At 44.1% G+C, this 16,115-nt stretch overlaps 1 protein-coding gene across 4 annotated transcripts in view; it reads left to right on the top strand.

The window, feature by feature from the left end:
• enpp2 (ectonucleotide pyrophosphatase/phosphodiesterase 2) overlaps positions 1 to 16,115 on the top strand; it is a 166,614-nt gene that overhangs the window by 69,293 nt on the left and 81,206 nt on the right. For all 4 annotated transcript variants that reach the window (XM_072251946.1, XM_072251952.1, XM_072251951.1 and 1 more), the window contains 2 exons: positions 4,451 to 4,506; positions 7,209 to 7,274. In XM_072251946.1, coding sequence (XP_072108047.1) covers positions 4,451 to 4,506; positions 7,209 to 7,274 — 122 coding nt within the window. The remainder of the gene's footprint in view (positions 1 to 4,450; positions 4,507 to 7,208; positions 7,275 to 16,115) is intronic.

The raw sequence follows: 16,115 nt of genomic DNA, 5'->3' as shown, positions 1-16,115 counted from the left end.
TCGTCAGGACTAACTGAAAGAAGAGCTAGTAAGAGATTTGAAAGTGGGAGGGGGAGGGGGAGATCTGAAATGATGGGAGAAGACAGGAGGAGGAGGGATGGAGCCAAGAGCTGGACAGGTGATTGGCAAAAGGGATGTGAGAGGATCATGGGGACAGGAGGCCTAGGGAGAAGGAAAAGGGGGAGGGGGGAAAACTCAGAGGATGGGCAAGGGGTATAGTCAGAGGGACAGAGGGAGAAAAAGGAGAGGGAGAAATAGAATGTGTGTACATAAATAAATACCGGATGGGGTACGAGGGGTAGATGAGGCATTAGCGGAAGTTTGAGAAGTCAATGTCCATGCCATCAGGTTGGAGGTTACCCAGACGGAATATAAGGTGGTGTTCCTCCAACCTGAATGTGGCTTCATCTTTACTGTAGAGGAGGCCGTGGATAGACATATCAGAATGGGAATGGGACGTGGAATTAAAATGTGTGGCCATTGGGAGATCCTGCTTTCTCTGGCAGACAGAGCATAGGTGTTCAGTGTTTCCCTCTCCCTCCTGTCTTCTCCTATCATTTCGGATCTCCCCCTCCCCCTCCCACTTTCACGATTACTCTTGCCAATTTTTTCTGCAGAAGTGGTTTGCCATTGTTCTTTTGGGTAGTGTCCTTACACGGTGGATGAGCCCAGCCATTATCAATATACTCTTCAGAGATTGTCTGCCTGGCGTCAGTGGTCACATAACCAGGACATGATCTGCACCGGCTGCTCATACGACCATCCACCACCTGGTTCTTTGGCTTCATATGCCTCTGATCGGGGGTGGGGGGGGGTGGAGAGGGGCTAAGCTGGTGCCACACCTTGCCCGAGGGTGACCTGCAGGCTAGCGGAGGGAAGGAGCACCTTGCATCTCCTGTGTATTTCAACCCCGCCATCCTCTTGCTCAGGAATCTAGGCAAATTCCCCAGGTCTTCTTTGAATTATATCATGGGATCTACTACATCGGAGACAGCAAATGGGTCTCAGTCCAGTGTCTCATGTGAACGGAGGCATCTCTGATGATCCAGTGCTGAGAGTGATGTTGATGATGATCCAGTGATGATCCAGTGCTGAGAGTGATGATGATGATCCAGTGCTGACAGTGATGTTGATGATGATCCAGTGCTGATATGTCAGCTGACAGTGGTGTTGGAAACCATGGATAGAAATGATCAATTACACCCACTCTCTCCATCCAGCAGTCTCACTTTGATCTGCTTTGGGGCACAGTTGGTTGCCTTTGAACACTCCTCTAGAAAGGCAAATGCATCAAGCAGAAAGGAGTGCTGTTAAGACCATAAGACCGAGAAGGAGAATTAGGCCATTCAGCCCATTGAGGATACTCCACCATTTAATCATGGCTGATGTTGCTTTTTGTCCTCAACCCTATTCTCCAGCCTCTTGCCTCTGGGGTCAGGTCCCTGGACAGTTCATACACACAACCTTATTTTTTATATATTATTGAAATTTATAGTAATTTTAATGTATTACACTGTATTGCATAAATCATAGAACATTACAGCACAGTACAGGCCCTTTGGCCCATAATGTGCTGATCATTAAACCTACCCTACGATCAGTCAAACCCTTCCCTCCATGTAACCCTCCATTTTTCTATCATTCATGTGCCTTTTCAAGAGCTTCTTGCACGCCCCTAATGTATCTGCCTCTACCACCACCCCTGACAGGGTGTTCCACACTTTCACCACTCTCTGACATCCACCCTTATATTTTCCTCCAATCATAGACTCATAAAAAAGTACAACGGACAAACAGGACCTTCATCCCATCTAGTCCATGCCAAGCCACCTAAACTGCCCACTTCCATGGTCCAGACCCCTACCATCCATGTACCTATCCAAACTTCTCTTAAATGTTGCAGTCAAACCACTACTTACGCTGGCAGTTCATTCCACACTCACACCACCCTCTGAGTGAAATTCCCTCTCAGTTTCCCCTTAAGTATTTCACCTTTCACCCTTAACCCATGTCCTTTCATTCCAGTCAGTGGAAAAAGCCTGCTTGCATTTACCCCTCATAATTTTGCATACCTCTATAAAATCTCCTCTCAGCCTTCTATGTTCCAAGGAGTACAGTCCTAACCTATTCAATCTTTCCTTATAACTCAGGTCCCCCAGACCCAGCAACATCCTTGTACGTTTTCTCTGTACTCTTTCAACCATATTTACATCTTTCCTGTCGGTAGGTGACCAGAACTGCATACAACAGCCCCAATTAGGCTTCACCAATGTCTTGTACAATTTCGACATAACATCCCATCTCCTGTACTCAATAAACACACATCAAAGTTGCTGGTGAATGCAGCAGGCCTGGCTGCCTGGCCTGCTGCGTTCACCAGCAACTTTGATGGGTGCTGCTTGAATTTCCAGCATCTGCAGAATTCCTCCTGTACTCAATACATAGATTTAAGAAGGCCAATGTGCCTAAAGCTTTCTTTATATGACCCTGTCTACCTGTGATGCCACTTTCATCCTAAAATTATATTGACAAGACATAGGAGCAGAAGTCGGCCAGTCAGCCCATCAAGTCTTCTCCACCATTCAACCATGATGTTATTATGAGGAGAATTGTCCTGATCTATCCCCACCCCTGTCAGGGCGTCCCACACACCCACCACTCTCTGCATAAAGCACCTACCTCTGACATCCCCCTTATACCTTCCTCCAATCTTCAAATCTGTTGCGTACTCTGAGTTGTATGTCGGTAGAAGACAACAGATTCTCTTGGAATCCACTTATGCTTTTAATGCAGTGTTGATCTGGTGAAACACAAGGTCACAGCAACCGGAACCAGGAAACATAGAGTACAGAACATTATGGTACATTACATTCCCTTCAGCCCACAATATTGTGCCGACCTTCTAATCTATTTTTTGGCAGAAAAAATAAACGGGCAGACTATTATTTAAATGGGGAGAGAATTCAAAGTTCTGAAATGCAATGGGACTTGGGAGTCCTCGTGCAGGATACCCTTAAGGTTAACCAGGTTGAGTCAGTAGTGAAGAAGGCGAATGCAATGTTGGCATTCATTTCTAGAGGAATAGAGTATAGGAGCAGGGATGTGATGTTGAGGCTCTATAAGGCGCTGGTGAGACCTCACTTGGAGTACTGTGGGCAATTTTGGTCTCCTTACTTAAGAAAGGATGTGCTGACGTTGGAGAAGGTACAGAGAAGATGCACTAGAATGATTCCGGGAATGAGAGGGTTAACATATGAGGAACGTTTGTCCGCTCTTGGACTGTATTCCTTGGAGTTTAGAAGAATGAGGGGAGACCTCATAGAAACATTTCGAATGTTGAAAGGCATGGACAGAGTGGATGTGGCAAAGTTGTTTCCCATGATGGGGGAGTCTAGTACGAGAGGGCATGACTTAAGGATTGAAGGGCGCCCATTCAGAACAGAAACGCGAAGACATTTTTTTAGTCAGAGGATGGTGAATCTATGGAATTTGTTGCCACGGGCAGCAGTGGAGGCCAAGTCATTGGGTGTATTTAAGACAGAGATTGATAGGTATCTGAGTAGCCAGGGCATCAAAGGTTATTGTGAGAAGGCGGGGGAGCGGGACTAAATGGGAGAATGGATCAGCTCATGATAAAATGGCGCAGCAGACTCAATGGGCTGAATGGCCGACTTCTGCTCCTTTGTCTTATGGTCTTATGGTCTATTAACCCTTCCCTTCAACATAGTCCTCCATTTTTCTATCATCCATGTACCAATCAATGTACTGTTGTCACAAAACAAACCTCATGACATACAATACGTCACTGATAATAAACGTGATTCAGATTCTGTTCATCATAACCCTCGTACTAATCAAGAACCTATCAATTTGCCTCAAATACACCCAGTGACTTGGCATTCACGGCCCTCTGTGACAACGAATTCCACAGATTCAGCACCTTCTGGCTAAGAGGTTGCCCCCAAGTTCCTCTGAAGCTGTAGTGTGTACCAATGAGCAATGGACATTTCATGGAGTTGTTTCATCATAAGGCTGGGACTTGCTACCTTGGATGTGCCTTTGGCACATGGGCAGTAACAGACTGAGATGGCATCCACCACGTGCTAACCTTCCCTTCTTCCAAAATTGAATGAATATACATGATACAACACCGAGGATCGGGTTTGACTCCTGCTGCTGTCTGTAAGGAGTTTGTACGTTCCCCCCGTAACTCTGTGGGCTTCCCCTGGTTCCCTCCCACGTTCCCACGACGTATGGGTTAGAGTTGGTGAGTTGTTGATGCTGGAAGCATGGCGGCCCCTGTGGGTTATCCAGCACAATCCCTGCTTGTTTGATACAAATGACTTGTCTCACTGTTTGCTTCAATCTCTTTAACTTTTAATCTTGCTATTTTAGCTGTTTATGTTTTCCTAAACGATGATGTCTAATTCCTTATCTTGCACCTTGTTAGATCTGGGTAACAACTGAGAATCAAGGAGTAAAGCCTGGTACCTTTTTCTGGCCTGTGTAAGTAGAAGCTTGTATTCGTTCTCTTTTATTGACGTGCCAAGGTGTTTTAATTGAAATTGTTGATAATACGTGGCTTCGCCATAGAGGAAGTTCAGTGCACCAGATTTCTGAGAGTTCACATCACAGATGAACTCACCTGGTCCCTTAATATCACCTTCCTGAACAAGAAGGCACAGCAACGCCTTCACTAGAGGCAAGTGAGGCTTCCCTCCCCCACCATCTTAACTGAATTTGACAGGAGCACCATTGGGAGTGTCCTGAGAAGTTGCATCTCCATCTGGTATGGGAGCAGCCGAGCATTGGACCAGAAGTTCCTACAAAGGACTGTGAGAACAGCTGAGAGGATCATCGGGGTGTCCCTACCATCCGTCGAGGACATTTATCAGGATCACTCTGTACACAGGGCCCTTAGTATTGCTAAGAATCCCACCCATCCATCCAGCATCCTCTTTGACTTTCTACCATCAGGCAGGAGACTACAATGTATAAAAACAAGAACGGTCAGGATGAGAGGTAGTTTCTTCCCCCAGGCCATTAGGCTTCTGAACTTTAGGTCACAGTGTATTTAAACCGTCACTGGTTAATCTGTTCTATAACTGACAATACTTAAATAAACAAAGTAAAGTGCATAAATTATGTGTAATTCATCTGTAGACTTTATCCTTACTTTCCAAAGTTATTGTGTGTTATTTATGTTGTGTACTACTGTGCTTTACACCCAGACCTGGAGAAACGTCTCGTTTGGTCGTATACATGTATATATTAAAGGACAATAACCCTAATTTAACTTGAAGACTTAATCCATGAATCCCCCAATTAAATAAAATTGAGACATAATATGTGAATGCATTTCATATTTTTGTCAATTTAATGGCATCGGTAGATTATATATATATTTTTAAAGTTTTCTTAGTGTGTCTTGTGTTCACTTTTTCTTAAGTTATTATAATCTGTTGTCGGCATTTACTGACCCTTTTGTTTCTTGAATTTTTAAGCTTTATGTTTGCCTGAATTTGCAGCCTGCCCTGTTTTCACATATTTCAAGAACTTAAAGTCATAAAACACTACAGCACAGACACAGGCCCTTCAGCCCATCTAGTCCATACTGAACTATTATTCTGCTTAGCCCCATCTGCCCGCACTGAACTAAATTTCTCCATATTGTTCCCGTCCATGTACTTAATTTTGCAATCAAATCCACACACACTTCCACTCATTCCACCTTTGCACCACCCTCAGAGTGAGGAAGTTCCCCTTGATCATTTCACCTTTCATCCTTAACCCATGGCCTCTAGTTCTAGTGTAACCCGACCTCAATGGAAAAAGTCTGCTTACATTCCTATTTATACCCTTCATAATTTTGTATACCTCTATCAAATCTCTCATCAATCTTCAAAGTTGCTGGTGAACACAGCAGGCCAGGCAGCATCTCTAGGAAGAGGTACAGTCGACGTTTCGGGCCGAGACCCTTCGTCAGGAAGGGTTCTGATGAAGGGTCTCGGCCTGAAACGTCGACTGTACCTCTTCCTAGAGATGCTGCCTGGCCTGCTGCGTTCACCAGCAACTTTGATGTGTGTTGCTTGAATTTCCAGCATCTGCAGAATTCCTGTTGTTCTCATCAATCTTCGATGCTCCAGGGATTAAAGTCCTAACCGATTCATCCTTTCCCTAATGTAGGGCCTCAAGTCCTGGCAACATTTTGTAAATTTTCTCTGCACTGGAAGTTTTGCAGAACTGTCCAGGAAGTGGGAACATTATGTTAACAGTCTGCTCTGACATTTTTCTGCCACAGCATTGCTTCTGGTATAAGAATATCCCCCTGTATGGTTTGCACACAGGACCGTATGGTTTACACATGGGACTGTATGGTTTGCACACGGGACTTTCAGGTGACATCAGTAGATGTGTCTTGTTAGCTGGTACCACCTTTGGTTTGCCCTACCTATCATCGTTGTCATCACTCTGTGCCCTTCACATGACTCCGATCGGGAGTGGGGGGGGTGCGATTGTCCCTCTTTGTCCAAGGGTGACCTTGTAGGCTAGCAGAGGGAAGGAGTGCCTTGCACCTCCTTTGGTAGAGACGTATCTCCACTTTGCCGCTATGGGAGGGGTGCCATGGTAGCGCAGTGGACGGCACAACACTTTACGTACCAGCAACCTGGCTTCAGTTCCAGGGTGGGAGCCCTGGTTTCCTCTCACTGTCCAAAGATGTACAGATTGGTCATTGTAAATTATCCTGTGATTACGCTGGGATTAAGTTGGGGGATTGCTGGGCGGTGCGTCTCGAAGTGCCGGAAGGGTCTGTTCCACGCTAAATCTTAATAAATATACCCCTCATAATTTTGTATACTCTATCAGACCTCCCCTCAATTCTCCTACGCTCCAGAGAATAAAGTCCTAACCTATTCAACCTTTCCCGATAATTCAGGTCCTCAAGTCGCAGCAACAACCTTGCAAATTTTCTCTGTACTCTTCAATTGTATTGATATCCTTCCTGTAGATAGTTGACTAGAACTGCACCCAATATTCCAAATTTGCTCATATGTCACAGTTTACATTGAATAAACATGGCTATTCTTCTGTCAGTTTAATATCTGGTTGTAAATGGAAGCCTGATAACCTGATATTTGTTTCCAGCAATTGATTTCAACGTTACTTTTTGGCCTTTATTAATTCACTCGTATCTTTACTGTTTACAGTGTTATTCCTCACGAGCAACGGGTGTTTACAATACTCCAGTGGCTGAATTTACCAGACAACCAAAGGTACATGTTTAATCAGTAGATAGCACTATAAAATTGACAATGTTTAACAGCTTGAAAAAGTTGGTAAAGAAAATAAGATAATATAATTTCTGTCGTGTGTTTAAGGCTGCTTTATCTGTATACCAAAATATGAAAACAAAACTAGTAAGAGATGATCTGATGTTAGATCTAGTAAAGGTCAATAACCAGAGCAGATCAAAGAACTAACCATTTTGGAGCATTACTCAGTAGTGACCATAATAAAGTTAGGTTTCAGATGGTACTAGCAAATGTCGTAAGAATAATCCTGAATAATTTAAATGAATAGAGAAAAGCTAATTTGGAAATGCTGAGAATGGAACTTGGGAAGACAAAATGGAAACAGTATTAGCTACCACACCAAAGTTGACTTTTTAAAAAATGGTGCTGAAAATCTTATGTTCTGTGAAATGTAAACGTAGTGACTTTTTGTAAATGTGGCTGAGTATTTGGGAACTATTGATGGTGGGAGTCCATGATGAGAGAGAATGTGATTGGTAGTGTTGCGGTTAGTATAATGCTGTACAGTGCCAGTGATTGGAAGATTAAGGTTGCAATTCCCACTGCTGTCTATAAGGGGTTTGACAATTTCCCTGAGACTGCGTGGATATCTTCCAAGTGCTCGGTTTTCCTCTGACGTTCCAAAAAACGCACGGATTAGGTTTGTAAGTTGTGGGCATGTTATGTTGGCGCTGGAAGCATGGCAACACTTGCGGGCCATCCCAGCGCAGTGCTTTATACATTTATTTATCGAGGTACAGTGCAGAACACGCCTCCCAGCTCTTCGAGCTGCTCCACCCAGCAATCCCCTGACTTAACCCTAGCCTAATCACAGGACAATTTACCTTGACCAATTAACCTACCAACCCTCAAGTTTCTGGACTGTAGGAAGAAACTGGAGCACCAAGACGAAACCCACTATGATACCATGTTGGACTGTGTTGATCGTTGACAGAAGGGGAAAAAAACCTATGCATTTCACTGTATGTTTTGTTGTACATGTGACGAGCTAATCTTAAAATGTTCTTCTCAAAGAACAGTTAGGAAACCAGTGAGGAAATCTGAAATTTATCATTAAGGAGCATCAAACAAAATGGTATTTGAACAATGAAGAAAGGTTTAGAAAGGAATTCAGTCTTTAGACAAAAGAGAATACTAAATAGATAATGACTGAGATATTAAATTGCTATTATTTGGCTAATTAATGGGAAGAAAATGGGATGTTTACTCTCTGCAACGGACAAAAAACGTCAAAGTGTAAGAACCCCAAAGCCTACTGCCCCCCTCCCTCCCATGCAGCAACCAGCATCAACCCTCCCCTCTCCCCCTCCCCCTCTAATTCTAGCATAAAGTATCAGCATTCCCACCACCCACCATGCCAGCAACAGCACAGAGAAAAGAGGCATTAAATAATCTAATCAAATTCAGAGGTTTGATATCCTGGTCTAGATGTATTGAATCCATATAAGAATCTAGAGAGGGGATAACAGTTACTACTGCACGTTTATTAGTTATTTGTTAGAAAGAGGTATAGTGCCAGCAGAATGATGAGTAACTTGATACTCAAATTTAAGAAATGATGGAATAGCTTCTAAAGGAGAGCATAAAACTTCTCAGAGAAAATAACAACACGAATAGCAAGGCCCCTGAAACAGGCGCTCTTGTATAACGTACCTTATTGAACTTTTTTGGAAGCGATCACAGAGGAAGCAAATAATAATGCAGTGCTAGAACCTTGTTCAGATTTTACAACACCCTCCAATAAAGAACCTCATGATAATCAGATATTTAGGGCGATGGATGAAGAGGGAGAGAATCCAGTGAATGTTGGATTTTCATCGGTTGCCCCCAACGAGTTGTTGAGGCTGATGGGATGGGAGTGATACACTGAATGGCTACTTTATTGAGTACACCTGCTCGTTAATGCAAATATATGTCAGCCAATCACATGGTAGCAACTCAGTGCAGAAAAGCATGCAGACATGGCCAAGAGGTTCAGTTGTTCAGACCGAACATCAGAATGGGAATGAAATGTGATCTAAGTGACTTTGACCATGGAATGATTGTTGGTGCCAGATGGGGTGGTTTGAGTATCTGGGGAAACTGCTGACCTCCTGGGATCTTCATGCACAACAGTCTCTAGAGTTTACAGAGAATGGTGTGAAAAGCTAAAAAAAAAATCCAGTGAGCAGCAGTTCTGTGGGTGAGAACGCGTTGTTAATGAGAGATGTCAGAGGAGAATGGCCAGACTGGTTCAGGCTGCCAGGAATGCAACAGTAACTTAAATAACCAGCCGTTACAACAGTGGTGTCTCGAAGATTATGAACGCGCACTCAGTGGTTGCTTTATTGGATACAGGAGATAATAAATAAAGTGGCCACCGAGTGTACCCAGGATTGTTTAACAGAAAATCAATAAGCAGAAATTGTGTTCCTTTTCCAGAATACTTTTATCTCCCAATTTTGTACAATCCAAAATAAATTTAACCCTGTATGTCGGTTGGTGCTTATTTCCTGGTGATGCCAGATTTGGTCTCCCTATTGATGGAAAAATACTCTTAGCCTGGAAGTGCATTCTTGCAGTGGCGGTAGTTCGGAAAAGGTTTACAGTGTTGGTGCAGGCATGAAGAAGTAAGGAAAGCTATCAAAATTTGGGTCCGTACACCTGAGAAATGACGGCTGATTTTGTTGAAACAGAACATTCTGGGGGAGTTTGACCGGGTACATGGTGAGGGGAAGTGTACCCCTTGTGAGGACTGGAACTGGACTTGGTGGTAAGAGGTTATTTGAGACACCTGCCATTGGGAACATTTAATAGGTAGTGGGAGCTTACCCCGCTACCACCCCCAGTTATAACAATCTTAAGAAAATTTGAAGAACAAAGGGCTTAGTGTTACAATGAAAGCTCATTTGATGAAGAGGGTGAGGAATTCCTGTTCTAGAATGCCATTGACCTTCTGATGTCCCTGTCCTAGATCACTGTTAAGGCAGAATCATTATCCATTCAAGGTTGCGATAGATTGTTGGTCTTTCTGATAGGAAAACAGAGCTGGGCCAAGACTTACTAAACAGAGGAACAGTTCAAGACGTCAGTTAACCTTGAATTTTAGATTGCTCTTGAATCCAGGGCCTTGATGGATCTCTCTTGTTATTTTCTAACCTGTTCAAAGCTTAGTTTGCAGTAGGTGTCAGCACATTTGGTCCCAGTTAACAGGATAGTTGCCCATTCCAGGAATTCATTGAAACATATAAATTGCCTTGCTTGGAAAGTGTGGGACTAAGCTGTTCACATGAGTCGTATGTTGGGGAATGAAGTTCAGAGAAGTTTCTTGGTATTGCAAGTTCTTTTCAAATAAACCCTTCTCAGGCTTCCAACTGGGTGCAAGTATCAATTATAACCGACATTTCAATAACAAGTGTAATCGAAATGTCAGTTAAAATTGATACCTGTACCCAGCTGGAAGTCCAAGAAGAGTTTATTCATTATATATGCCAGGAAAGCACTTGATCCTTTTCCAAGTGTTTTCCGATCATAAACACAAGAGATTCTGCAGATAAATAGTTCAGGACAATATGAAAGATTGAATAAGTTAGGACTTTATTCCTTGGAATGTATAAGAACAAGGGGAGATTTCCTGGAGGTATACAAAATTATGAGGGGTATAGATGCAAGCAGGCTTTTTCCACTGAGGTTAGGTGGGACTACAACCAAAAGGTCATGGGTTAGGGGTGAAAGGTGAGAAGTATAAAGGCAACATGAAGGGAAACTTCCTCACCCAGAGGGCGGTGGGAGTGTAGAACGAGCTGCCAGCGCAAGTGGTGCATGCAAACTAGATTTCAATGTTTAAGAGAAGTTTGGATAGGGACATGGATGGTAGGGGTATGGTCTGGGTGCAGGTCAACGGGAATAGTCAGTTCAAATAGACCTAATGGGCCAAAGGGCCTGTTTCTGTGCTGTGCTCCTCTCGAACGTTATGATAGAAATCCAAAGCGATGCACACAGAATGCTGGAAGAACTCAGCAGGTCAGGTAATGAATAAACAATTGATGTTTTGAGCTGAGACCCTTCTTCTGGACTGGAAAGGAAGGGGCAGGATGCCAGAATGAAAAGGTGGGGGGAGGGGAGGAAGGATAACTCGAAGGTGATAGGTGAGGCCAGGTGAGTGGGAAAGGTAAAGGACTGGAGGAGAAAGAGTCTGATAGGAGAGGACAGTGGACCATGGGAGAGAGGGAAGGAGGAGGGGCACCAGGGGGAGGTGATGGGCAGGTGAGGAGAAGAGATCAGAGGTCAGAGTGGGGAATAGAAGGGAGGGGGTGGTGAAATTACCAGAAGAATTTCAAGCAACACACATAATTTCAGCTTTTTTGTCCATGCTGTAATGAGGTGAGGAGCTGACTGATTTTGTGATATACAAACTGAGCTGTGAGCCGCTGTTTCATAGCTCTGTTCATTATTCTTTCCATCTCTTCATTCATGATCGCGAGCAGACAATGAGGTGATAATTGGCTGGCGCACACAAAATGCTGGAGGAGCTCAGCAAATCAGACAGCATCTATGGAGAGATATAAACGGCTGATATTTAAATTGACTGTTTACTCCTCTCCGTAGATGCTGCCTGACCTGCTGAGTTCCTCCAGCATTTTATGTGCGTTTCTCTGGATTTCCAGCATCTGCAGAATCTCTCATTGATAATTGGCTGGCATTGGATTTGTGCTTCCTGTGAACAGGACACACCTGAACAATTTTTCCACCTGGTTGAGTAGATGCCAGTGTTGTAGCTGTACTGTAACAACTTGGCGAAGGGCACAACTACTTCTGGATCACAAATCTTCAGTACTATTGTCAGGGTCCCGAGCTGCCTGTCCAGTGACTCTGGGATTTCATGGTACCACATGGAGTTAATTCAATTGGCTTGAAGACTGGCATCAGTCATGCTGAGGACCACGGAGTGAGTGCTGGGAGGAGACAGAGATGAGTATTCTTGGCTAAGCCTTCAGCACTTTTCCAGATATGCTCATCTCTCCCATCATTGTGAATAGGGACACTTGTGGAGCCCCCTCAGGGGAGGTGTTTCATTGTCATTAACATTCGCTGCTGGATGTGGCAGGGTCTGCAGAGCTCAGATCTGGTCCTTTGTTTCTGGAACCACTTTGTGCTGCCGGGTGCCCGCCATGCCTCTTAATGCCCAGTTTTGCAATTGGTTTATTATTGTCACATGTACCATGATTCAGTGAAAAGCTTGTCCTGCACACCGTTCGTACAGATCAGATCATCACACAGTGTATTGAGGTAGAACAAGGTAAAACAATAACAGAATGCGGAATAAAGCTGCAGAGAACGTGCAGTGCAGATAATCAATAAAGTGCCAGATCGTATCGAGGTAGATTGTGAGGCCAAGAGTCCATCTTGTCATACAAGAGGTCCGCTCAAGAGGACAGTGGGCTGGAAGTTGTCCTTGAGCCTGGTGGTACGTACTTCCAGGGTTTTTGTATCTTCTGTCCGGTGAGCGAAGGGGGAAGAGGGAACGTCCAAGCTGGGTGGGAATCTGAATAAGCTGGATGCTTTCCTGAGGGAGCAGTCTAGTTTATCATCACTCACAGAAGTCATGAAATTTGTTGTATTTTTGTGGCAGCTGTACAGTGCAATACATAAAATTACTACAGTCCTGTGCAAAAATCTTAGGCAGACTGACTATATATATGTGTCTCAGGCTTTTGCACAGTACTGTAGGTCAGCACAATATTGAGGGCTGAAGGGCCTGTACTGTGCTGTTCTTTTCTGCTTCCTTTTTTTCCTCAAACTGTCTCACTGTAAACATTCACAGACATGGCTTGTTTTACACTGGCTTCAATAAAACCCTGTAAAAGGAGAGGCTTGTGCTCAAGCACATAGTCTCAAGGGACTGGCCATTCAAGACCAAGACGAAGTTTTACAGTGTTTGGACTCTGAAATTTTCTACCCGAAATATTCATGATTACTGAATAATTAGATTTATTGCATCCTGGTGGTATTGAGAAATCTAAGGGAGGTGGAAGTTACTGGGAATGAGGACTGCGTGGTCGGATGCTGGTTAGCACAACACTTTACAGGAGCCAGCTGTAAAGATCAGGGTTCGTTTCCTACTGCTGTCTCTGAGGAGCTTGTACATTTTCCCCGTGACCATGTAGATTTCCGCAACATCCTCCGGTTTCCTCCCATATTCCAAAGACGTATAGGTTAGAGTTTGTGAGTTGTGGGCATGCTGTGTTGGCACCAGAAATGTGGTGATGCTTGTGGTCTGCCAGGCACAATGCTGAGTTGATTTTGATGCCAAACGACACACTCTGCTGTGTGCTTCAATGTGCATGTGACAACGCTCAGCTCTCTTAAAATAAAATTGGCCATGCTCGTCTTCCATTGAGGTCAGGGGCAGCTAGCTCTGCTGTTATGACCCGTACTTACGTGTCATGCCAATGCAGGTTTTAGTTGGTCAGAGAGTTCAACCATTTTCTGTATATAATTGAGCTACATTGCATAAAATTCTCTCTTTCAGCAAAAATTTGCATTGAATTTCATTCATCAAAACAATGTCAAAGTTGTTTAGCTTTTGAACTTTAACATTCCCTGTGACCCGCAATGCTAAGCTCCTTTCACCATTGCATTCCATAAGATATAGGGGCAGAATTAGGCCATTTGGCCCATCGAGTCTGCTCTACCATTTCATCATGGTTGGTCCAATTTTCCTCTTAGCTCCAATCTCCTGCCTTCTCCCCGTATCCCTTCATGCCCTGATCAATCAGGAATCTATCCACCTCTGCCTTAAGTATACATAAAGACTTGCCCAATGTAGTTACTGTGCTCACGGGCTACTAATCCCTCCCTGCCCATTCTCTGGAACACACACAAAATGCTGGAGGAACTCAGCATTTTGTGTGTGTGTGTGTTGCTTGGATTTCCAGCATCTGCAGATTTTCTCCTGCCCATTCCATGGCCTGCTGCCTTCCTGTCTGCCGTTTTCATGTCCTGGTGTGCGATTGTTGCAGGAGGACGGGATATAGGGTGATGTGCAGAGAAGGGAAGCATTGCAGGGACAAACAGGAAAGTGGTTGGGGTTAAAACAGAGATGGGAAATGGAACCTTCCTGTCCAGGAGAGTGATCAGGCAATGTCGGTAGAAAATCAGAGCAATTGATACACAAGATATACCTGCAGTGGAGTTCCTCTCCATTAAGGAAGAGACTAACACAAACACCGATGGGACATGGGAGCAGGATCAGACCATTCGGCCCCTTTGTGTCTGCTCGGCCGTTCCAACACAGCTGATTTATTATCCCTGGAAACCCAGAGTAACATGGTGAGGAATAAACAGCCCACGTTCAGAGCCGAGACCCTTCGTCAGTGCTGGCAAGGATGGGAGAAGAAGCCAGAATAATGGCCAGAAATCAGCCTGCCTCCCACTTGCTTTTCCAGTCACAGGGTCCACAGCCTGAAACGTCGACTGTTTATTTCTCTCTATAGATGCTGCCTGACCTGCTGAGGAAAACACTAATTTTATTTTTATGTGAGCGTTGTTACACACTGGTAAATGGGGAGACTGAAATGGGCCTTATAGGAAAAGCGTCACAAGAAAAAGTCTTCTGAGGCTGGATGGGTGCAATGTTGTCGTTGTCGTCGTGGCTATCCCTCGAGGTCGAGGATGGTAGTCTTCGTTCTGTTGATCTACTTATGGTCTCTCAAGTGGCTTATGAGTCCAATCTTGGTTTTGAAAGTTCTTCCTCGTTCAGGACAGGTAGTTCCAGATGGCAGATCGGGCTTTGGTTGTTGCTGCCTCTCTTTCCATTTTCTTCTCTTTTCTTCTAATTCTGCACATCTGTTGGCTTCGAAAGTTGCTGTTCCTTCTCGGATGATGGCTTGCCAGAGTTTCCTGTCCTTGGCATTGGTTTCCCAATTGTTGATGTTGATGTTACATTTCTTCATGTTGGCTTTTAAGACGTCTTTGAATCTCTTCTGTTGTCCGCCTCTTTTACGTTTGCCTTCTTTAAGCTGGGAGTAGAAGATTTGTTTCGGCAGATGTTCGTCTTTCATCCCAACAGCATGACTGCTCCATCTTAGTTGGTCCTTGATGACGTAGGCTTCAATGCTTGTTGTTTTTGCTTCATTTAGCACACTGACGTTGGTTCTCCTATCTTCCCAGCTGATATTTAAGATGTTTCGAAGACAGTGTTGATGGAACTTTTCAAGTGCCTTCAGATGTCGTTGGTATGTTGTCCAGGTTGCTGATGCATACAGGAGCGTTGGGATCACCACTGCTTTGTACACTAACATTTTGGTGTCTGTTCGGATGTCGCGATCATGAAAGACTCTTGTTCGGAGACGTCCAAAAGCTGTTCCAGCGCGTTTAAGATGACGTTGTAACACTGAATGGAAAGAAAATGCGAGGGTGGGTGTGAGGGCAAGAGGAAAATACTTGGGCATGGAGAAAGGGAACCAAAAGTCAAGAGGAAATCTTGTTTCATGTGGAAAGGGAGTAAAGAGAGTTTTGTGCATTTATGGCAAAATAGGTGTCTAAACGTTTAAAAGGAGGACTGCTGTTGCAGACGACAAGCTCTACAAAGCAACTTTGTAGTGACATTCATTCCTGAAGTACTGATCTGTTGGGTTCAGCAGCGATTAATCTTTTGGGATGCATATGATCTAGTTTTCAAGATCAAGTGACAGAGCAGTGAATCAAGCTTGCTTGCATCCATACAACGTCCTCTTTTACATACACTCTTTCAGGACACGGACAGTGGCATTGAGGATTTAAAAAAAAAATTAGTCTTTTGAAGTAATCTCTAAAGATTGC

The sequence above is a fragment of the Mobula birostris genome, chromosome 1 (assembly GCF_030028105.1).
Source record: "Mobula birostris isolate sMobBir1 chromosome 1, sMobBir1.hap1, whole genome shotgun sequence".
NCBI lineage: Eukaryota > Metazoa > Chordata > Chondrichthyes > Myliobatiformes > Myliobatidae > Mobula > Mobula birostris.
This window is presented reverse-complemented; position numbering and strand designations above follow the sequence as displayed.